General features: G+C 39.5%; 1 protein-coding gene across 2 annotated transcripts in view; it reads left to right on the top strand.

Moving 5' to 3' along the window:
• Positions 1-5,060: 5,060 nt before the first annotated feature.
• Positions 5,061-21,481, top strand: part of ano1b (anoctamin 1, calcium activated chloride channel b) — a 113,703-nt gene continuing 97,282 nt past the window's right edge. Inside the window, exon 1 of one of the 2 annotated variants that reach the window (XM_084364869.1) lies at positions 5,061-5,463. In XM_084364869.1, the coding sequence (XP_084220995.1) occupies positions 5,359-5,463 (105 nt within the window). In that variant the 5' untranslated portion in view covers positions 5,061-5,358. The remainder of the gene's footprint in view (positions 5,464-21,481) is intronic. The other variant, XM_084364868.1, reaches the window with a different exon arrangement.

The following is a 21,481-nucleotide window of genomic DNA, read 5'->3' as shown; positions in this document are numbered from 1 at the left end:
TTGATTGATTGATTGGTTTGGTCCATAAAATGTCAGAAATGGCGAAAACACAAAGATATTCATATTTTCCTGTCATAAGAGGACTAAAGAAACTGAAACACAAACTGACTTGATTAATCGATTATGAAAATAGTAGCAATTCATTTAATAATCCTCCAGTATAGCAGCAGCTCCAGTATAATTACTGTACTTTAAGTGTTAACCATTGACATGCACAACAGCATTCTTTGTTTTCAGTTGACTTAAGGGTTAAAATAAGCAGTTTTTAGTTATGTTAAATGTATGTGAATTGGCTCACTGTGCATTTTCTGTGGAATTATTAATGCCTATTGATTACATGAACAATAAGCAATAAGCAGCAATTTTGTGTATTTTTTGCCATTTTTGTTAGAGGCTGTACTTTCAGTTAGGTCAAACAATTTGAAGGTATTACTTGAACAACAAGATCAAGGCAATTCAGTGTATTTTTTATTTATTTATTTTTTTTACAATTTTTCTTGGAAGCTGCTCTTTCAGTTACTTTAAACAATTTCAGGGTAATACTGACTTCGATTACACAATTCTAATTTTCCATTCCATGCAGGGAGTTTTCTAGTTTTGGCTTCTTGTTTTTTGTTTTTAGAAGCAACTTTTCAGAGCATTTGGTCACTTCTTAATTTGAAGTAAAAGTCAAGCTGTCTTCCAAGTTAAAGATGGTTCGTCTTTTTACTTAGCACTGTACAGTAAAGCCATTCAAGATGCAGTCAGACAATTTGGCCTCACTGAGACCAACACAAAGGTCACAGTAGAAATGCTGTTGTGACACAGGGAACACTGACTCCATGCAGTTTGTTTAATAGTGTTTATTTTAAATAAAAATGATTCTGAGGAAAGACAATGAAAAGAGTAGTGGTATCTGAACATCAGTGACTTGATTAAAGTTTGAGTTGTGTTTTCCAGTTTTGACTTGGTTTTTGTTCCCAGAAGCAACCTTTCGGAATACTCAGTAATTTGAAGTTATTATGGTACTAGCAGTGAGTTTGCAAAGCTTCTTGGTTATTGATGCATTGGAGTTGATTTGGAGGTTTACATTATATTAGGTTTAAAATATATCATAGGTTTTAGAGATTTACGACAAACAAAAAACATTTTCAAGTGTGAAATTTACTGGCATACCATAATGTTTTATATGTTATCACTGTATTTTTTTATGGTGAAATTCTGGCAACCACAGCTGCCAGTATTTTACTGTAAATTATACAGATTTGTTTTAGTTTACCGTAAAAAGGTTTATAATATAGCTGTGTACCGTAAACAAAACAGTTTTCAACCATGAAATGTACAGTTCCTAAGAAAGCATACCGTAATATCTTATACACGGTCACCATATTTATTACGGTAGTTTACTGTTTACATTCTACCTGTTATTATTACAGCAAATTACTGTAAATAGGTTTATGATATACCATTTTTTTTAATAGTAATTTACTGTAAATAACACCATTTTTGAAATTTACAGTTCTATAAAACCATACCATAATGTCTTATACATGGTCACCATATTTTTTATGGTAAAATTCTGGCAACCACAGCTGCCAGTATTTTACCGTAAAATATACAGATTTATAGGTTTCATGACTGGTCTATTTTCAGACTCCCCAGTTCATCCTCAGCACTCCGCCATTAAAAATACTATTTTAATAACTTAATTACTTTTATAACTTATCCAACCTAGATAAGTTGGAATCTGACCAGGTGGAAGGCATTAAGAAGACTATAATAGCTATATAGAAATAGCCATTCTTCTGTTGATGGTATGTTTTTTTTTGTAAGTCATATCAAGGCATCCAAATTAAACTGAGACTTTTTCATAACCCCTTAAACACTCCTTGTAGTGCGTTCAAATTACACTTTCAATGAGGGACTTTGACTTATAATGGAGTATTTTTACAGTAGCTTAGTAGTACTTTTTTCAGGATCTAAAAACTCCCTTTGTGACCGAGCTATTCATTATTAGGTGTTTTGATTTGTTCAAACACTCACACTTTTGTAAGGTGTTGCCCAGTTTTTAGTGAAAAAGCCTGTTTTATGTTGCCGCTTTTTTCTTTAAAGGTCTTCTGAACAAACACCAAATGCTGGACCACTGAGGAGGTTTTAGAACCGACCTTTAAAATCCAGATTAGTCAAAACTTAATTGACTTGTGTACACAAAATTTTGGCCATTGTTGTTGGAAAAGCTGAGTTACAGTATGTGAACACAAACACCACTTCCGTCTGTTTCCTGTGAGAACTGACCTTTGAACCCTACATCTTGCTCCCAGCATCGAGTCGGACACATGATATCCCCTGGGAGCTTACGGCATGTGCTCTACAAGGTCCCTGCTTTCCTTTGCTTGATTCTCTGTGCATTTTGTAACTCTTAAAATCTAAAAATATCGCTGAGTGCGGATGTTGCTGCTGTGTTACATAAGCTTGTGGGACTGAAGTGTCAGGAATAAGAGGTTGTACAGAAAGTTTCTGGATCTTAGTTCTCACAAAGTAAACAATTATGGAAGAAAGGACAGTTTCCTGGAACAGCTTCACAGAGGAAAATCTACACGGAAATAACTGCAAGCTTCAGGTTTTGGTGACTTTTTAATATACTTGAGGAAAAATGTCACAGGTTTCCTGTGCTCCACTGTAAAAACTGGCAGTAATGAAATTGATTACCCAAACTGTATTTAGTCTATATTCCAGATTTTTATTCACCATAGCAGTGTTATCATTGCCAGTTAAAAGAATGTCCCTTCACCCCCAGAAAAGCATCCTGGATAATGTCACTATCGACCTCTCTTTCAATCCCTGCAACTGTAGAGGTTGAGTTTTATGAGCATTTGTATTTCTTGCTATATGATCTAATGAATATAGTCAATAGATTTTCCAGTCAGAAGAAACAGAGGTTAATGTTTTTATTTTAGGTTCACTTTAGCTAAGGAATATCCATCCCGTGCTTTTAATGTCTTATTAAAAGCACTGGATGGATATTCCTTAATTCTTTAATTAATTTAATTATTTTATTCTACTGTCCCTGAGAGTTCGTTTGTAAAAGTGCATTTAATATCCATGCCAAAAGTTTATTGGTGCACAAAAGACAAAAATGGCATACTTCAGAAAACAAAGATTTGATGTGATCTCTGATTTCTATAACTGAATATTAATATTCTGTCAGATAACATTGTTGAGGTGAAAAGAGGCTACATCTAGTCTGACTCACTAGATGTAGCCTGTTGTTTTAAGCCTGTCATTAGGCGCCTAATTCAGGACATCATAATTAATGTTGCTCTTGGACCATCTTTGCAAATCATGTTTGTGTAGTGATATAGCTTTGCAACTCGGGAGGAAAAGACCAGAAAATATGCACACAGAAGTTATCCTTTTTTACTACGTGGTTAGAAAGGGTACGTTTTTTTTTTACAAAGGATATTTTCCTAAATCTAACCAAACAGTGGCAGAAAACTGAGAAAAAAAAGAAAATAATTTGTGAACTTGGGGAAAAAATAAGTGGTTAGTGTAATAATATGTTATTATCAGGACAACACCAAGGCAGCGATATCAGATATAACTTTTGGGTGCAGGGGTTGAAGACCGATGAGTGTAGGACCTACTTGTCTCAAGCATACCTGACTTGGCCCTGCCTGTTGATGCAGGCAATATGATGCAGTTGTTGGTACTCACCAACACCATCTATCTATCTATCTATCTATCTATCTATCTATCTATCTATCTATCTATCCATCTATCTATCTATGTTAAATTGTGTATTATAATAATTATAATTATACAAAAAAAGATTGCTGTACCCTTTCTTTTTATTTGGTTATATAATTTATATACCCCTTAACCCTTGACATATACAGTATGTCTCTTGTTTTTATTCTGTTTATTGCTAGGGGTGATAAAGATCTTTTTTTTTTTTTTGAATTGCTAAAGGCAATGAAGCATGGTTTCTTATGTTTTTGTACAAGCAAACACCAAGACACGTTATTTGTATGCTTGCATTGGCTAATAAGACAGATTCTGATTGATTGGGCTATGCAATCTTGAACAATGCATATTTTAAGATAGGTATTACATTAAAATGTGATGTGTGATAAATATGCACCTTAATTTCATAATCCTCGCTCGGTGAATGTATTAATTCTATTAAATCTGCAAATTGATTCCGATACAAAATCACATAATATCGCTTTGGAACAGAGCTCTTACAAATCTGTTATAACTGGAGAAACACATTTTACCTATAGGCGTGTATGTTTGTGTTTGTTATCATATAAATCACATTATTTATATGATAACAAGCCCTTTGTTGGACATTAACCCGTGGCTGGGATTTAAGCAGCTTTTGCATAAACACTTACACTAGGTTTCATGACTGGTATATTTTTAGACTCCTCGGTTCATCCTTAGCACTCTGCCATTAAAAATACTATTATAATGACTTAACTTAATAACTTTTATAACTTATCCAACCTGGATAAGTTGGAGTCCGACCAGGTGAAAGGCATTAAGAATAACTGTAATAGCTAGCATCATATGGCCTGCATCATATGGCCTGTTGATGCAGGCCATATGATGCAGTTGTTGGTACTCACGAACATGTGAAATGTTGATGGTGGCCATGGGGTGCTCTTCTTCCAGGTGATCTTGACCTGAACCTGGTTAGGAGTAAAGTCAACTGGGCTGTGCGGAACTTGGCCATTCTTTAGACTTGGCCATGACAATGAAGAACATTAAAAATATTGCCATCATGCCTTGGCTGCACAGCTCTTGTGGTTGTCCTTTACTGGTAAAAATTACTGTACTGCACGTTGTGTTAGTTTTATTTTGTATCAGTGTTTCCTGAACAGTGTAAATCGAGCAGGGGGGAAACTATAGCACACCCTCTCCGTTTTCACTGACATCAGAAAAGTGAGTTAGTGGAGCAAGAAACCACTGGCAGAGATAGGGAGGGAGAGGGAGCAGCAGAGTAAGAGAGAGCTGTTCTTGATCTTGTAGTGATTACAGCTGAGTAGAGACACAGAGAGAGTGAGGGAGGGCACCTTGTGTTCATCAGAGTTTTATCGTTGTCTAAGTTTAGATTTTGGCTCACAGACGGCTTCTCAAGTAACAAGGCTCCAGGCTCAATCCAGAGACAGAAACAGAGCTTAAAGGGAAACAAGTAAAGGCACAGAAAAGTGGCAAGTCACAATATAACAAGAAGGGGAGGAAAGAGCCAGAAGCTGTCTTATAATGAGACAGTTTGAACAGGAGACACAGAAGTAAAGAGAGGAAGAGCACAAATTGGACTATTCTGTTTGGAAACAAATATTATATCTGCTTTTTACCTACTGGGACTGGACAATGACAGAGGAAGCAGAAGAGGGAGTCAACCTCTCTCCAACCTCTGGGTACGGGCAACAGGCTCCACATTTTTTACAAGATGTCATATTCCATGGCAAGTTTAAGGTGAGTTTCTCCGGGAGGGACAAACAGAGGAGACTGAGACTCACAGCAAAGTAGTAAAAGGGGAGTTAATAAAGATAAACAGAGCTGCTGAATGAAATTGGTTCAGGAAGAGATGTAGACAGTATGGACTGTTCACAGATACCTGTTGTAGTATTACAGGGAGTATATTGTGATTTTGGATATTGGTATTGTACAAAAAAATCTACATTTTTAAGGTTTTTAAAAAAAAATGTTATGAGACAAGTTTGAATTTTTCAGATTCAGGTTTTATTGATTCACAAAAAGTTGGAAATATGATTCCCTTGACTTTGATGTTGATGACCTTTCACCCTGCACCATCACTGCCACCTCAATCCATGAGGGAGATTGAAACTTTGATTGAAGTTCATTCTTCTTATTGATAGAACTCACACTGCAGCTAATGCATGACTCTTCTCTGGTGGTCTTAGAACAGAAAGCTCATAAATGAAGATTAGAATGGCAAGAAAGTAACGGATGTGGGGCCTCATTCATGAAACGTCCATACAAACAGATCTGATTCGAACTCGTGTGGACAAACTAAGTTATGTCAGATACATAAATGTTTTCTCATTTCCAAAATATTTGTAAGCTAGAACAAAATTGGATTGGTTAAGACAACAGTACATCATATTACAAGATCTTTTTCAGCTGTTGAGTTGGCCACTTGTCATGAAATAATACATTTAATAGATTACATTTGTCAGAGTCAGGTTGGTAAATGAGAGTGAAGATAAATCCACTTTTTATTACCAAAAGTTAAAAAGTCATCTCTGAACTTGACTCCTGTCAGTAAACTGTTCTGAAATCAAAGTGTTTATTCCTCCAGAAGTTAATAGCTGTCATGGAGCTAAATGAAAAAGTGTTCTGACAAATGACTTGAGATTTTTTGGTCAGTTTTTTGCATTTCAAAAATGGTTAGTTCATCTGTGATACAGAAATGGTCTGTTGAACTTTCTTAACATTGGGTGCCGGTGCATGGCATGGCTGTAATGGCCTGTAACAGAGCAGCTTTCTGAGCTGACTGAAAAAGGTTAGTCATTACACATAGTCATAACATTATTATTTCAGTCTAAAGCCCTTGTCAGGGCCCTTTTTTCCCTCTCTTTGCTTTTCTGGCATGCAGATTCACGTGCAGGCCCTGTCATAGCAAGGAAATTCACTGTAACATTAGCTCTGAGATCATGGAGCTGGCCGCCCTCTGGTTGGTATTTGTTTTAATAAGTTATTCTGAGTATTTTGGTTCAAAATAAAATTTGGTTATTGCTTTATTAGCATGTACATGAGTATTGCTGGCCTTCATGGACCCCCTTAGCAGGTGGGCCCTAGAAAGCTTTCCTCGTTCCGCCTTATTGGCAGCCCTGCATAAAATATGTCACTATTTTTGGAAAACTTGAATACACAGTTGTCATTTGAGTTGCTAATTACCTTACTGTTGTGTCTGGTGTCTGCAGTGAAATTTTCTTCGATGCTACAGGTGTGTGTGCCATGTCTCTTGGGAGTGTATATTAAATAACAGAGCTATTTTCATGCCCAAGCATGTGATATGCAATCATAATGGATTCAGCAGTCCAGTTGCACACTGATCCCTACCTGCTAGGACATGCACACTCTCTATCTATGATTATCCAACCATCTAGCCATCGAAACAGTTTATCTTGGTCAGGGTTGTACAAAAAGCAGGCATAGAACATCTAGTCAGATTCATGAAGTTATTCTTTAAAGATATGTAGGAATTCTGCATTAAAATGTCTAAAAACGACTAGACCTTTCCCAAATAGCAAAGTGTTGTGGCCCAAGTCTGGGCCAGTTCCAGTCCAACAGAAAAAAAAAATAACTGTGGCCCAGTTTTGGTTTATTTGGTTTCCTCTTGGCTGACATGTAGCCATCCGATGGCCTGTTTGTTTCTCAGATCTGGTAAATGGGAGTGGTCTGTCCATGTGCCATCATTGCATGTGGGTTGGTTGAACGTGTCTGGTACAGTTTTTCTATCTGGGTTGTTATATGTTCTGTTGAGTTGTGTACTTTTCCCAAATATTTCCAACAATGTTTAAACCAGAGAAATCCACAAGTTTACATTAGTTGTACTGTGCATTAGCGAGCAACAGCGCACACAAAGGTGTGTGTGTCTGTGTGTTTAAATTCAGGTCAATTCTGAGATTTCAGCACTCACCAGAGACACTGGTTCTCTCCTCTATTTCCCCTCCTCTCTTTAACGTTACGTTCATGAAGTAAAGTACATTTCCCCTCCAGCTCCAGTCAGCAGTCAACATTACAGAACATACATGTAAACACCCAACAGTAGAGTCTGAGCAGAGGCCCCCAAGGAAACTGAAGTATCTGAGCTACTGTAAGAATCGTGTGAGGATGAGACCAGCGTAAAAGAGTATAGGGTGTTCACTGAGTCAGGTGACTCACACAAGACAGATTTTTTTTTAAAAGAATGATCAAATGCAAAGCAGCAGAGTCTGACTTTTAGTCCCTTGTATAGGTTAAAATCCAAAAATGTTGGATCCTACATTTCCCATAATGCAACTAGCACCCTTTAATTAGTCCCTCCCAGCCTGGTGAATGTCCACATCTTTAAACTCTACGTTTGTAAAACAAGCTTTCTGTTAAAATACTGTAACCCTGATGACTTCACAAGGACATTGTCACAATTATTTTCTCAGACTTGACAAAGCTCCTCCAGAGCCATAATCCATCACCTGTTTTTTTGCAGGCTGAATAGTACTCACCATGACCAGAGCTACAAAAGAGTATCAAATGTAATTAAATGTAGCTTTCAGCATTTATAATAAACTAAATTCATAACCATGAAAACCCGAAGATCTGGAGACCTTTCATCCAAGACAAGAACAGTAGAGTTGTAAGTGGCAGCCTTGTTTATGTTCACCACCTCAAACTTAAGTGAATCATTTAGAGAAGAATGGCAACTCTTAAAGAAATTATCTTGGTGATCTATTGGTTTTGTTGGACACCACAAACAGTCAAGTTTCTTTCTTTCTCTCACAAATGAAAAGTACAGACACTGGTTGCAGAGATCACATTATACAGACAACAGCAAACTTTCATCTAAGCTGTTATAATTATCTACAGCTGATGATGATGTTTGTCATTTGAACCAGCGAAAGCATCCAGATGAAATGAGAAGCTGCTATGTGAATGTTTTCTATATTTCTCTTTGCTCTACGAGATTAGAGTAAAACATTTGCTAAGGTCAGTTTAGGTAGTCCAGGTATTTTACTAACCATGAACTGGATCCAGCATGTACCCAGCTATCAGAGCTCAACCCTGGTAAACTGATCTTTAGGTGTAAAATGGGCGGAGTTCCCCTTTAAACATTGATGTATGCTTTCTGTGTAGTTTGATCTGTAGACACCTCCTCTCAGATCAGCAGCCAGACTTAATGAATAGACTTCATGAGGAGAAATACTGTAATAGGCTCAGGTCATGACACAGCTCATAATTCACACACACTATTTATGAAGCGCCACAGTGAGCATGGCAGCTGCCATCCCTACTATGGCGCCCAACTTCTCCCTCAAGTCAATTTGTTTCACCAAAACTAAGACCCTGAAATATAGGGCACTGTGCCAAATATGTGAAATGCACAGCTGCTTTCACACACAGTGAATGAGCCAATAACTGACAGCCTGCTGCATAGCTGCATCTGGAGTTCAGGCCGGACGTCAGAGCCCTAGCTGTGTAGACCTTAACTCAAACAAGTCAGTGATGGATGGTATTTATTTTATGCTAAATTGGGTTCCACAATGATACCATGGTCAGTATTTGTATACAAAGCAGTTGGTGCATTCACCAATACATTACAAGATGGGATTTGAAACATTGATATGAAGGATACTAAAAATAGGGGTGGAGCCGAACCCAAATACGGTATTCGGAAAGGCACAAATAACGTGTTTTTTACAAATACTTATTTCGAACAAATACTTTAAAAAATATTTGTATTCGGGAAAAGAAAAACATCATATCAAAAAGCTACGTTTCCTCATGAGACCGCAGTACATGCCCGGATGAGTGAGTGAGTGACGTCCAGGAGTCGGGGGTGGGGGCGTCAAAACACCGCTGTTCCGACCCCCCCGCCCCCGCAGCTGTCCATGGTGCTGCTGAACCAGGTGACGTTGTTTACACTCTGCGTTGTGGCTTGTCTGTGAAACGCGCGCTGCTCAGGGACTGGGCAGATCTGTCCCACTTGCTTTGTCCCTCACTCCGTTGGGAGATCTTCCACAGAGTAAAAGAAATACACGTTGTTTCTCTCCTCCGCTCCGCTCGAGCGCGGCTGAACGCGGCTTGAGCCCACTTCACGGGCGCGAGGCTGCTGCAGCCAGCGACCCTGCTGACAGCAGACCGGGGGAGAGAAAAAATTCTTTGCTCGGTGCTTTGGTTGGGTTTTAGACAATGAAGAAAGGAGTTGGTTAAGTTTAGTAAAAAGACCAGGTAGAGGCCAGAAGCATAATGACCGTTAGTAGCTATAGGCTACTATGTCATATTATTTACAGATCAAGTTTAGTTCTTGGAGCTCTGTGCATTAGAAAGAACAGTTCTTTTAAGTATTATTTGTTTTTATTCTGTCTGTTCAACGTCCTCCAACAAGGACGGGTGGTGGTGGGGTTCATAATGTTCACAATGATATTTTATTAGTTGTTGGTTTAACCATGGATGAGGTAATGGCTGTTATGTTATTTTCTTTTCAATGACATTCCTTGTTACATGTTCATTGCTGGATTTATGGAAAAACATCAACCAATATTGCATATCCATAATTATTATAATGGATAATTAAAGAATACTTACACTATAACGAAAATCAGAAGTGTAACTCAAAATAAAAAAATGTTTACGCCTATTTTGAATTTTACTCTAATACAAATACAAATACAAATACTTTTCCCCCCTCAACAAATACAAATACAGATACAAATACCGGCTGCTCTGCACACCCCTAGTAGTTAACAACCAGCTTTATTGAACTACTGCTCTGCAATACCTCAGTATAGCGCCCCCGCCAGTTGAACTCACACATACACACAATCGTCTCCTGTTAATGACCTCATCAATACATGACAGTTACCTTTAAGTAAGCCTAAATTAATTTATGGCTTTTACTGTACATTAGTTATTGTGTTTTGACTGAAATTATTTCATACTGTTTCAAGGTTTTGTCAAGGTAGGTTTTCTCAAGTTTTATTCTGTTTTAAATAAAATGTGTAAAATTCTTTATATGTGATTGCTTCAACTACATTTCAACTAATAGTGGTTAAGTAATGCTTATGTGTTACCTAAGGGATACGTGTGTTACACTTTACAATAAGGGTCCAAAAAGCCTTCAGTAATGGTTAACTATGGTTAAGTAATGCTTATGAGGCAGTTAAGCATTTATAATGTGTTACCTAAGGGATACATGTGTTACACTTTACAATAAGGGTCCAAAAAGCCTTCACTAATGGTTAACTATGGTTAAGTAATGCTTATGAGGCAGTTAAGCATTTATAATGTGCTACCTAAGGGATACATGTGTTACACTTTACAATAAGGGTCCAAAAAGCCTTCAGTAATGGTTAACTATGGTTAAGTAATGCTTATGAGACAGTTAAGCATTTATATACACTATTACTACAGTGTTCATATTGTAAATATTATGTATGTAGGAGTCAATTCTATTTCTCATCTTCTTATTATATTGTTTATTTTTTCACTTTTTATTATTGTTTATTGTAATTACTGTCTTTTGGCTGCTGTAACAAAGAAATTTCCCCATTTGCGGGACAAATAAAGGAATTCTGATTCTGATTCTGATTAATGTGTTACCTAAGGTATACGTGTGTTACACTTTACAATAAGGGTCCAAAAAGCATTCACTATTGGTTAACTATGGTTTAGTAATGCTTATGAGGCAGTTAAGCATTTATAATGTGTTACCTAAGGGATACATGTGTTACACTTTACAATAAGGGTCCAAAAAGCATTCACTAATGGTTAACTATTGTTAAGTAATGCTTATGAGGCAGTTAAGCATTTATAATGTGTTACCTAAGGGATACATGTGTTACACTTCACAATAAGGGTCCAGAAAGCATTCACTAATGGTTAACTATGGTTAAGTAATGCTTATGAGGCACTCCTATATATTTATTAAGGTTTATGTCAGGTTCCTAATGTTAAATAATAGCTTACTTAAGGTTAGGTAAGGGCTACCTGATGACATACACAGCACAGCATTAGTAAATGATTACTTAAGACTCTAAATAATTGTTTGAGAGACATTATTAACGTTTAACTAATATATTAACTAATGTATTAATTAATACTAAGTAATGCATACATAAGGATAACTAATTACATTATGTAACTTTTATTAATGCTTAATAATGTATTAATTAACTCTGAGCAGTAGACATTAATTCACTGCTTATTAATGCATTTATTAATATGTTAATTCATGTTAAGTAATACATTCTAATCGTTATTAAACTATTATTAAACTTTTAATTAATGCTTAATAATGCATTAACTAACGTTAAGTAACGGACCCTTATTGTAGTGTTACCAATACCTTTAATTTATCAGGTTGAGAATCCCACATTACTCCATCAAAGATCAAACTTTTTAAGTGAATAACAAAGACAAATATGATCAAACATAAGTTATTACATCAACTTTGTTCAAAACTTTTGTCACAGTTGAGAGGGGCAGAACTATGACCACCACTATACCACAAATAATTGTGAGCTGCTAAAACATGTGGGACGCGTGGCATTTTACAAAAACAAATAGCTACAGACAGCCTTGCAGAGGGCATACATCCAACTAATGAGAGATGGTTTTGATTACAGTAAACATTTGACTGCATGAACACATACACCTGTAAACACAGTGAATACATTGCTACACATACAACTAGTATATGTAATTAACTTAAAATATCAATAAAGGTTGTCTCAGTTCAAAGCTATATTGGTCAAGTTCTGGGTGAAGTTGATGAGGTGATGCTGCTTGGCCTTGAACACAGCAAGTAGATCCTCACCCTTGGACACCATATCACACACCATCCTCATCCATTGATCGTGTTCTGGAAATAACAACAAACACAAAATAAATGCAAGCACAACCATTGAATTGCACACATATTACACTGAAGTTATTTTTAGTTGGAATACATTTTATTATAGAATAGAATAGAATAGAATAGATATACTTTATTGATCCCAAGCTGGAAAATTAAGGTGTAGCAGCAGTATTACACACAGAGATGAATGACAACACAGTGAAATAAAAAGAACAACACAGACATATTAACATAGCAATATAAAATATGAAATAAAAAGAACAACCTAGACATATTAACATAGCAATATAAAATGTAAAATAAAAAGAACAACGTAGACATATTAACATAGCCATATAAAATGTAATATAAAAAATGTATATATATAAAAATGTATAAATGAGCAGTGTTGATGTATACATAAGCAGTATTAATTGTAGTGCAAAATAAAATATAAGGTGCAGTGAACAGATGAGGTGCAGAACAGTGTAAAAACATATAAAGTGCGTAGAGACTGTATGTTATGACCAGAGTTTTAGCTGTTATTATACAGTGTGATGGCATGTGGCAAGAAAGATTCGGACCACTCAACAAAGTTGTTTACCAGTGTCCTGTACTCCCCCTCCTCTCCCTCTCTTACACACCCGACAACAGCTGAGTCATCAGAAAACTTCTGGAGGTAACATGACTCAGAGTTGTACTGAAAGTCAGTGGTGTATAAGGTGAAGAGGAAGGGAGAAAGCACAGTTCCCTGTGGAGCTCCTGTATCACTGACCACCACATCAGACAGGACACTGCCCAGACGGACAAACAAGATCCATGTTTCGTCAACACCCATCACCTGCAGCTTCTCACCCAGTAGCAGAGGTTTAATGGTGTTGAAAGCACTGGAGAAATCAAAGAATGTGATCCTCACAGTGCCTCCTCCACCATTTAGATGCATATGGGCTCATTGCAGCAGGTAGATGACAGCATCATCGACTCCTAAATGGGGCTGATAGGCAAATTGCAAAGGGTCCAGATATGTCCTCACCTGTGGCCTCAGCTGGGCTAAGACCAGTCTCTTAAGGACCTTCATCACATGAGATGTGAGGGCAACTGGTCTGTAGTCTGCCGGGTCGGATGGTCTCGACTTCTTGGGGACTGGAACCAAGCAGGATGTCTTCCACAGTATTGGGACTTTCTCCAGACTCAGGCTCAGGTTGTACAGATGTCCCAGTACAGGAGACAGCTGGCTGGCACAGGTCTTCAGGATCCTGGGTGTAATGCCATCAGGGCCTGCAGCCTTTAGCTGATGTAGTCTTTCCAGCTGCCTCTTTATCTGGCCTGTAGTCACCATTGGGCGGGGGCTGGTGCAGATGTCTTCAGTGGAGGAGGAGGAGGGGGGGCAGATGGAGAGGTGCTGTACAGGAGAAAGCTGGGGGGTGGGTCGAGCCATTTGGGACAGTGTGGGTGTGTGGGGGGCAGGGGGTATCGGAGGGGTGGCAGGAGGTGAGCTAAACCTGTTAAAAAACTGGTTCAACCGGTTTGCTCTGTCCAGGCTCCCTGATGTTTGCCTGTCTTTCCCCTTCATCCCTGTCCACACATCCCTCACACTGTTCTGTTGGAGTTTGGCCTCCATCTTCCTCCTGTAGTTGTCCTTGCACGTCCTCAGCATCTCTCGGAGTTCATGCTGCACTCTCCTCTGCTCCTCTCTGTCTCCAGACATGAAAGCCCTCTTCTTCTTGTTCAGAAGTGCCTTGAGGTCACTGGTAATCAAGGGCTTGTTATTGGAGAAGCAGTGCACGGTGCGGGCTGGTACAGTGGTGTCCTCACAGAATCTGATGTAATCTGTGATGCAGTCAGTCATCTTGTCAATGTCTTCCCCATGTGGCTCACAGAGTACATCCCAGTCTGTTGACCCGAAGCAGTCCTGCAGTGTCTCAGCGGCCTCCTGTGTCCACCTCCTCACCGTCCTGGTGTCTAACGTGCTGCCATCTAACAAGAGGGACATACCTGGGAGTCATCATGACCAAGTTGTGGTCTGACCTGCCAAGGGGGGGAAGGGCGGTGGCGTCATATGCATCCATGGCATTAGCATACAGGAGATCCAGCGTTTTACTGCCTCTGGTGGGGCATTCAACATATTGGTGATAGTTATTTAAAGTTTTGTCCAGTGAAGCTGACGGAGGGATGTAAACAGCCATAAGAATGATCGACGTGAATTCTATTTTTAATTCAGGTTTTTAAAAATGCTTATGTGGCGGGGTGAGAGTGTAGGTGCTAACAACGCCACCTAGGGAATTTCACCCCAGGAAATATCTTAGGAAAATCTGACTAAGACCTCATTTACTTGATAGACAACACAAGTTTGTTTACTGAGAAAAGACAGAGACGTGGTCCCAAAATAAAGTCAAATTTATCAACTTCAAGGGAAATAATGAATAAATAGAGATATCTGTGGAGAAGGGGATTAATAACACAGGGAAAATTAATCAAATTATGAAAATATAACAAGTTTATTGAGAGATTCTTTTATAAAACAGTAAATGTTTTCTTTTTTAAACACTTCTTTCAAAATTAACAAAAAGAGTGGACAGAAGCCAGCTAAAGGGAGGCAGCCTACTTAAGGATGTGTTGTGCAATAACTTACCCACCACGCGTGCTCGCTGCAATCGGCAATCACTGCAAATGGTGCATCACTGCAAACTGTGTCCCGGTGAACTTTAACACTACAAACAGTGAGGGGAACCACTCTACCGTGCATAGCCTCCACTATGAGCTGACTAACGCCACTAAAATAAAGGAAAAAAGGGGCAAAAGAAATATTATTACAAACAATTAAAACACACCAGTTGGTCCAGACTAAGCATACGAAATGTACAACAAAATCAAATCAAGGAAGGCAAAACTAGAATAAAGCAAAACAGCAGCTGACAATGACCTTAATAAAAAGGTGTACAGGCTAACCCCGCTTAATGCGTTCCCACAACATTGGAGGTGAACTTCATAGGTAGATGCAGACACCACTATGACCAGGCAAAAGAGCAGCTCAGAGTCAGGAGCCCACACAACAACCAGGAAGAGACAAAGAGACAGCCGTGAGGCCACAGGTGCCTTAATTGCCTTCAGATTAATCAGGCCTGATTTGGGTAGAGGAGTTGGGAGGGGTTGGCCTGAACACCAGGATGTGTTCAAGAACCAATATCCTAATTAACATGAGGAAACACTGGTTTCCCCATCACACTTACCTATTTGTTTTCTGGCTGGATGTGCTGTGTTCTAAAGTCAGAGAAGCGCCGATCAAATTCATTAATTAACTGGCTCACTTTGGTAGCCAACCGAGGGCATGCAAAAGCACTGGGAACTGAGATGCTCTGACAGACAGGAAAGTGGGCAAGATGTCCTGCTCCAATTGGGACTTCGCCAGGTGCGGTTTACCCTGGAAAGCTGTGATCATGTCGGACATCTGTGTGATGACTTGTTTGCATCCCTGCAGCCTCTGATTCAGTTGGGAGAGATGCTCCATTATGTCACACAACATGGCAAAATCACACATTCAGTTTGGATCTGACAGTTCAGGCAAGGGTTTTCCTTTGCTTTGCAAGCAAACAGCAATTTCTTCCCTAAGCTCCAAAAATAATTTGAGTACCGCGCTCCTACTCAGCCACCTTACTTCTGTATGGTAGGGCACATCTCCATGCTCTGAGCCCCACCTTCTTCAAAAACAGCTGGAACTGGCGATGATTCAGGCCATGCGCCCGAATGAAGCTCACTGTTTTCATGACCGTGGTCATCCAGTTCCAGAACCTTTCCACACAGAGCTTCTTGGTGGATAATGCAATGATAAGTTATCAGAGGTGTGTGGCAGTTACTTTCACGCCTCTTATAAAAATGGACAGATGAGCTGTATCCGTGTTGTCTGTGCTTTCATCAACAGCTAATGAAAAAGCCAGGTAACTGCGTGTCTCTTCGGCCAGCTGTGTTGTCAGATTGCCTGCTTATTACTTAAAGGTATAATTGGTAATCCTGTTCAGAAACGCTTTTTGTTATAGTGGGTGAAATGGTCTTTCCACCCTGAGAGTAGTCCATATATAATGTGTTCAGAAAAAGGAACCAAATAAATCAGACCTCTGTGGCAGCTGCAGGCCTGTAAAAACTCTGACCAATCCCTCCCTCTCGGTCCGAGTTGAAAGAACCAATCAGATGCCTTCATGTCTCGTCCTGCCTGCACCCCCCTCTGTCCCCCCCCCCCCCCCTCCCTGCACGCACTCATCACGTGTCATTGTTGCCGGATATATTCAGCACACTCCGTGGCTGTGTCCAAATTCAGGGGCTGCAGCCCACGAAGTGCGCATTTGAAGGCCAATTACGTCACAACGCTGCGCGAAGGCTGTCCAAATTCAGAGGCTCCTCCAAACGCAGCCCACAAATGCAGCCTGCCCTTCCCTCTTTTCGGAGGACGCACCGCTACAATCTTTTGCGGCCTCTCATATCCCAAGATCCTTTGCGCACCGCTGCTCAGTCCCGAAACAGAAGAGGAAGCAAGAGAAAATGGCGACATCAAGTGGCGCAGACATGACATTCACATTTAAGTAATGGGTTTATACTCGGTTTATACTGAAATAAACTTTCAGTTAAAATACGTGACGCTGGTAATGCTATCGTAAATATAGTTGTTATTCACCAATGGGTTAATGTTTATTTTGTAATGTTAATGATTCAATTTAGATTTGACACATTTTGTCGTTAATTTTTATACACACACAAATAAATGTACACGTTTGATAGATGTGGCAGTGGGGTGTGGTTGAGGCGCCAGCTGCTGGAGGAGAGGGAGGAGTGGCTCAGCCGGTGCTCAGACAGCTGGACAGAATCAGGTAATCAATCACCTATATAAGCACGCTTGTAACCTGGTTCTGGTCTCTTGCAGTAGGCTGGGTCCTGGGAGAGGACCGAGCACCCAACGACGACAGCAGACGGCAGGCAGTCGTTACCCTCGGCCGCGTTACCCTCAGCCGCGACTGCTGTTCCTTTGTGTTTGTCTATGATTGTGAGCCACGTTGTCTGCCGGCTGGTAAATAAAACTGTCATCACCTCCATCCCACGCTGTTGCCTCCTTCCTGCCCTTCCTGTGAGCACCGAGGCTCACAATAGATTTGAACCAAAACAGACTTTATAATGCATCTCTTCACTCATAATCGGACGTAAGGGTAAGGGGCGGGAACATCTGGCAAGGCAACCAGGAAATACTCCGAAGGCTACACTGTCCCATTTAACAACGGTGGACGAGGCCTTCAAAGACCTGTCTGAAGGACCCGGCCCTCGTGGACCGCGAAGGCTAGGCCACTGAAGGCTGCAGCCCCTGAATTTGGACACAGCCCATATGGAGTAAGCGGGAGATCCACACTCCAGGTCAGAAGGTGGCAGTAATGCACACCTAAAAGTTGTTTGCCAACAGCCATAAAACAATAGAAGAAGAAGAAGAAGAAGCAGAGTTAGCAAGAGAGAACAATGGCAGAGAAAATGCAGCCAAAAGTAGCACTTCCAGAAGTGATGCAGAGGTTGCTGTCTTTCTGTTGGACAGGTAATCAGTTGTTTTGCTTCGGGGGGATTTGTTTTTTTCATGAAATATGTAACGTTAGCCAACTTTGCTACTTTTGTAGCTTGTATTAGCCCAATGCTAACGGCTCTCCTCTGCCCTGCTGACGGACTGTCTGATGCGCGTTCAAGTTTGTGGGGGCGGGGCTTTGGACGGAGCACTGACGGGAGGGGGAGAAGGGGATGGAGCTTAGACGAGGTGCCACTTTCAAATCTTGCTAGCTCTCCAACAATACCAACTATACCTTTAACTCGTTCTGCGATGGCGTTTCTTGACAAACTGATATTTCTAAAAGTCTGTATCTGGTCGGGGCACACCTGCTCACATACCTTTAGCATGCACTGCTTCAAAAATGTGCCCTCCGAAAACATGAAGTATAATGTGTAAGGCAAGGCAAGGCAAGGCAAGGCAAGTTTATTTGCATAGCACAATTCAGATACAAGGCAACTCAAAGTGCTTTACAGGGGCATAAAAATGACATTAAAAGAAATTAAAAATTGCATTTAAAATACATTAAAAACAAGTAGGAAGACATCAAGAAACAAAACATAAAAACAAGTTAAGAAATCGGAAAGTAGGCTAAAATAGAAAAGGTTTAAAAGAGACAAGAAAATAAAATAAAAGTCAGTGCAATTCAAAGTCTTAAAATTTCATCAGTGAAAGGCAGTGGCAAACAGAAAGGTCTTCAGCCTTGATTTAAAAGAGGTGAGAGTTGGAGCAGACCTGCAGTTTTCTGAGAGTTTGTTCCAGATATGTGGTGCATAATAACTGAACGCTGCTTCTTGATGTTTAGTTTTGAATCTAGGGACTGAAAGCAGACCTGTAACTGACGACCTCAGAGGTCTGGATGGTCCATAACATGGCAGCAGATCAGAAACGTATTTTGGCCTGAAACCATTCAGTGCTTTATAAACCAACAGCAGGATTTTGAAATCTATTATTTGACAGACAGGAAGCCAGTGTAAAGATCTAAGAACTTTAGTGATGTGATTACTTTTTTTGGTCTTGTTAGGACTCGAGCAGAAGCGTGCTGAATCAGCTGCAGCTGTCTGGTGGATTTTTTAGAGAGTCCTGTAAAGACACGATTACAGTAGTCGAGTCTGCTGAAGATAAATGCATGGATAAGTTTTTCCAAGTCTTGCCGAGACATAAGTCCTTTTATCCTGGATATATTCTTAAGGTGATAGTTAGCTGACTTTGTAATTGTCTTAGTGTGGCTGCTGAAATTAAGATCTGAGTCCATGATTACACCGAGGTTTCTGGCTTGGTTTGTAGTTTTCAACATTACAGATTGAAGCTGAGCAGAGACTGTTAGTCATTCTTCCTTGGCTCCAAAAACAATTATTTCAGTCTTATCTTTGTTTAACTGAAGAAAACTCTGACACATCCAATCATTGATTTGTTCAATGCATCTACTCAGTGTTTGTATGGGGATATAGTCCCCTGGTGATATGGTTATGTTAATTTGTGTGTCATCTGCATAACTATGGTTACATATTTTGTTGTTTTCCATTATCTGAGCTAGAGGAAGCATGTAAATGTTGAATAGTAGAGCCCCCAGAATGGAGCCCTGGGATACTCCGCTTGTCATTTTCATCTGCTCAGATGTTTAATTACTAATAGAGTAATAAAGTAGTCTCTATCATTAAGATGGGATATAAACCAATTTAGTGCTGTACCAGACAGTCCTGCCCAGTTTTCCAGTTGGTCCAGTAGTATATTGTGGTCGACCTTGTCAAAGACTGAAATTTTGCCATTGCCTGTGTTTAAATGAATGTCATTGAGGACCTCGACTAGAGCGGTCTCAGTGCTGTGATGTGGTCGACATCCTGATTGGAAGACATCAAAACAGCCATTTATTATTAATTAGTAATTGTTCAGCTGTTGAAAAACAGCTTTTTCAATGATTTTACTTAGAATTGGGAGGTTTGATATGGGCCTATAATTATTCATTACTGATGTGTCTAGATGGGAGTGGTTTAATAACTGCAGTTTTCATGGCTTAGGGGAAGACACCTGAGAGGAGAGACATGTTGACAATCTGTAACAGATCAGTCATGCAAGAGAAAGATTTCAAATGTCGTATTATCTCTTGCAGGCGTCATTGATTGGATCAAATTGTGTCATGGTATTTGAGTTGGTTTTAGGTGGACACATGGACAACACACCTCCTGTACCTGGTACGGTGGCACTGACGGCTTGTCTAATTTTCGGAATTTTGTCAGTGAAGAAGGATGCAAATTCATTACAGGCCCTGGTAGATAGATGTTCAGAGGCTACTGGCACCCTAAATTAAAAATCTAATGTCTCTCTTTATAAATGTCAAATGAACCTGGAGATTTGTTTTTCACCACCTGCGCTCTCCTTTTCGACATTCCTTTTTTTCCATTTTGACCAGTGTGGCATTTCTCAAAGGAGATTTTTTCTTACAAAAGACCACCTTCACTTTAGTGGGTGCAATGACATCAATAACATTTGTAACTTTAGAATGGAAATGATCTACAAGGTCATTGACGGAGAAACTGGAGAGGGGAAGTGTGGAAGAGAAAGCCTCAGTGAATATGTCACTGGTGTTTTCAGTGATGTAGCGCTTTGAGACAACCTCAGTTTGAACATTAGTGTACACAGATATATCACTCTCAAAGAGAGCAACATCAGATACCAGAACCTTAGAAATGTTTGGACCCTTGGAGACTCCAAAGTTATCAAGGACACAACACAATTCTTTAGTCCATCTGTCCTCTGGTTTGTCGACATGGATGTCAAAGTCACCAACAATTAACACACAATCAAAGTCAGTGCAGATAAGAGACAGTAACTCAACAAGGTCATCAAAAAATTTGGTACAGTATTAAGGAGGCCTGTAGATATTGAGAAATATAGCCAGAGAAGATGAGTTTAACTGAAGAGCCACATATTCAAAAGAAGTCAAATTTCCATAAAACATTTGCTTGCATTTGAGTAACTCATTAAACAGAATACTTACACCTCCTCCTTTTTTATGCAGTCAGTCTCCCTTATGAAAGAGAAGTTTAGAGGGCTTGATTCAATGTGAACAGCTGCACTGTTATCTTGGTCTAACCAAGTTTCAGTTAAAAACAAAATTAAGATTGTGTTTGATGATAAAATCATGTATTAAAAAAGATTTTCCTGAGACCTGATTTTTAATAGAGTCGAAACCAACTGCAATTTTTTGCGACAGTTTGTGGCTGACGAGGAAAAGGAGCTAAATTTAATAGATTGGCAGATTTATTTAGGCACTTCCTGTTTCTCAGCAAATTCATCATTTTTCTATTACCCATGAACACAGGAATTGAGGAATTGGGGGGGAAACATTAATGATATCAACT

This window comes from Pagrus pagrus (genome assembly GCF_965226575.1).
Source record: "Pagrus pagrus genome assembly, chromosome: 10".
NCBI classification, from domain to species: Eukaryota; Metazoa; Chordata; class Actinopteri; order Spariformes; family Sparidae; genus Pagrus; species Pagrus pagrus.
This window is presented reverse-complemented; position numbering and strand designations above follow the sequence as displayed.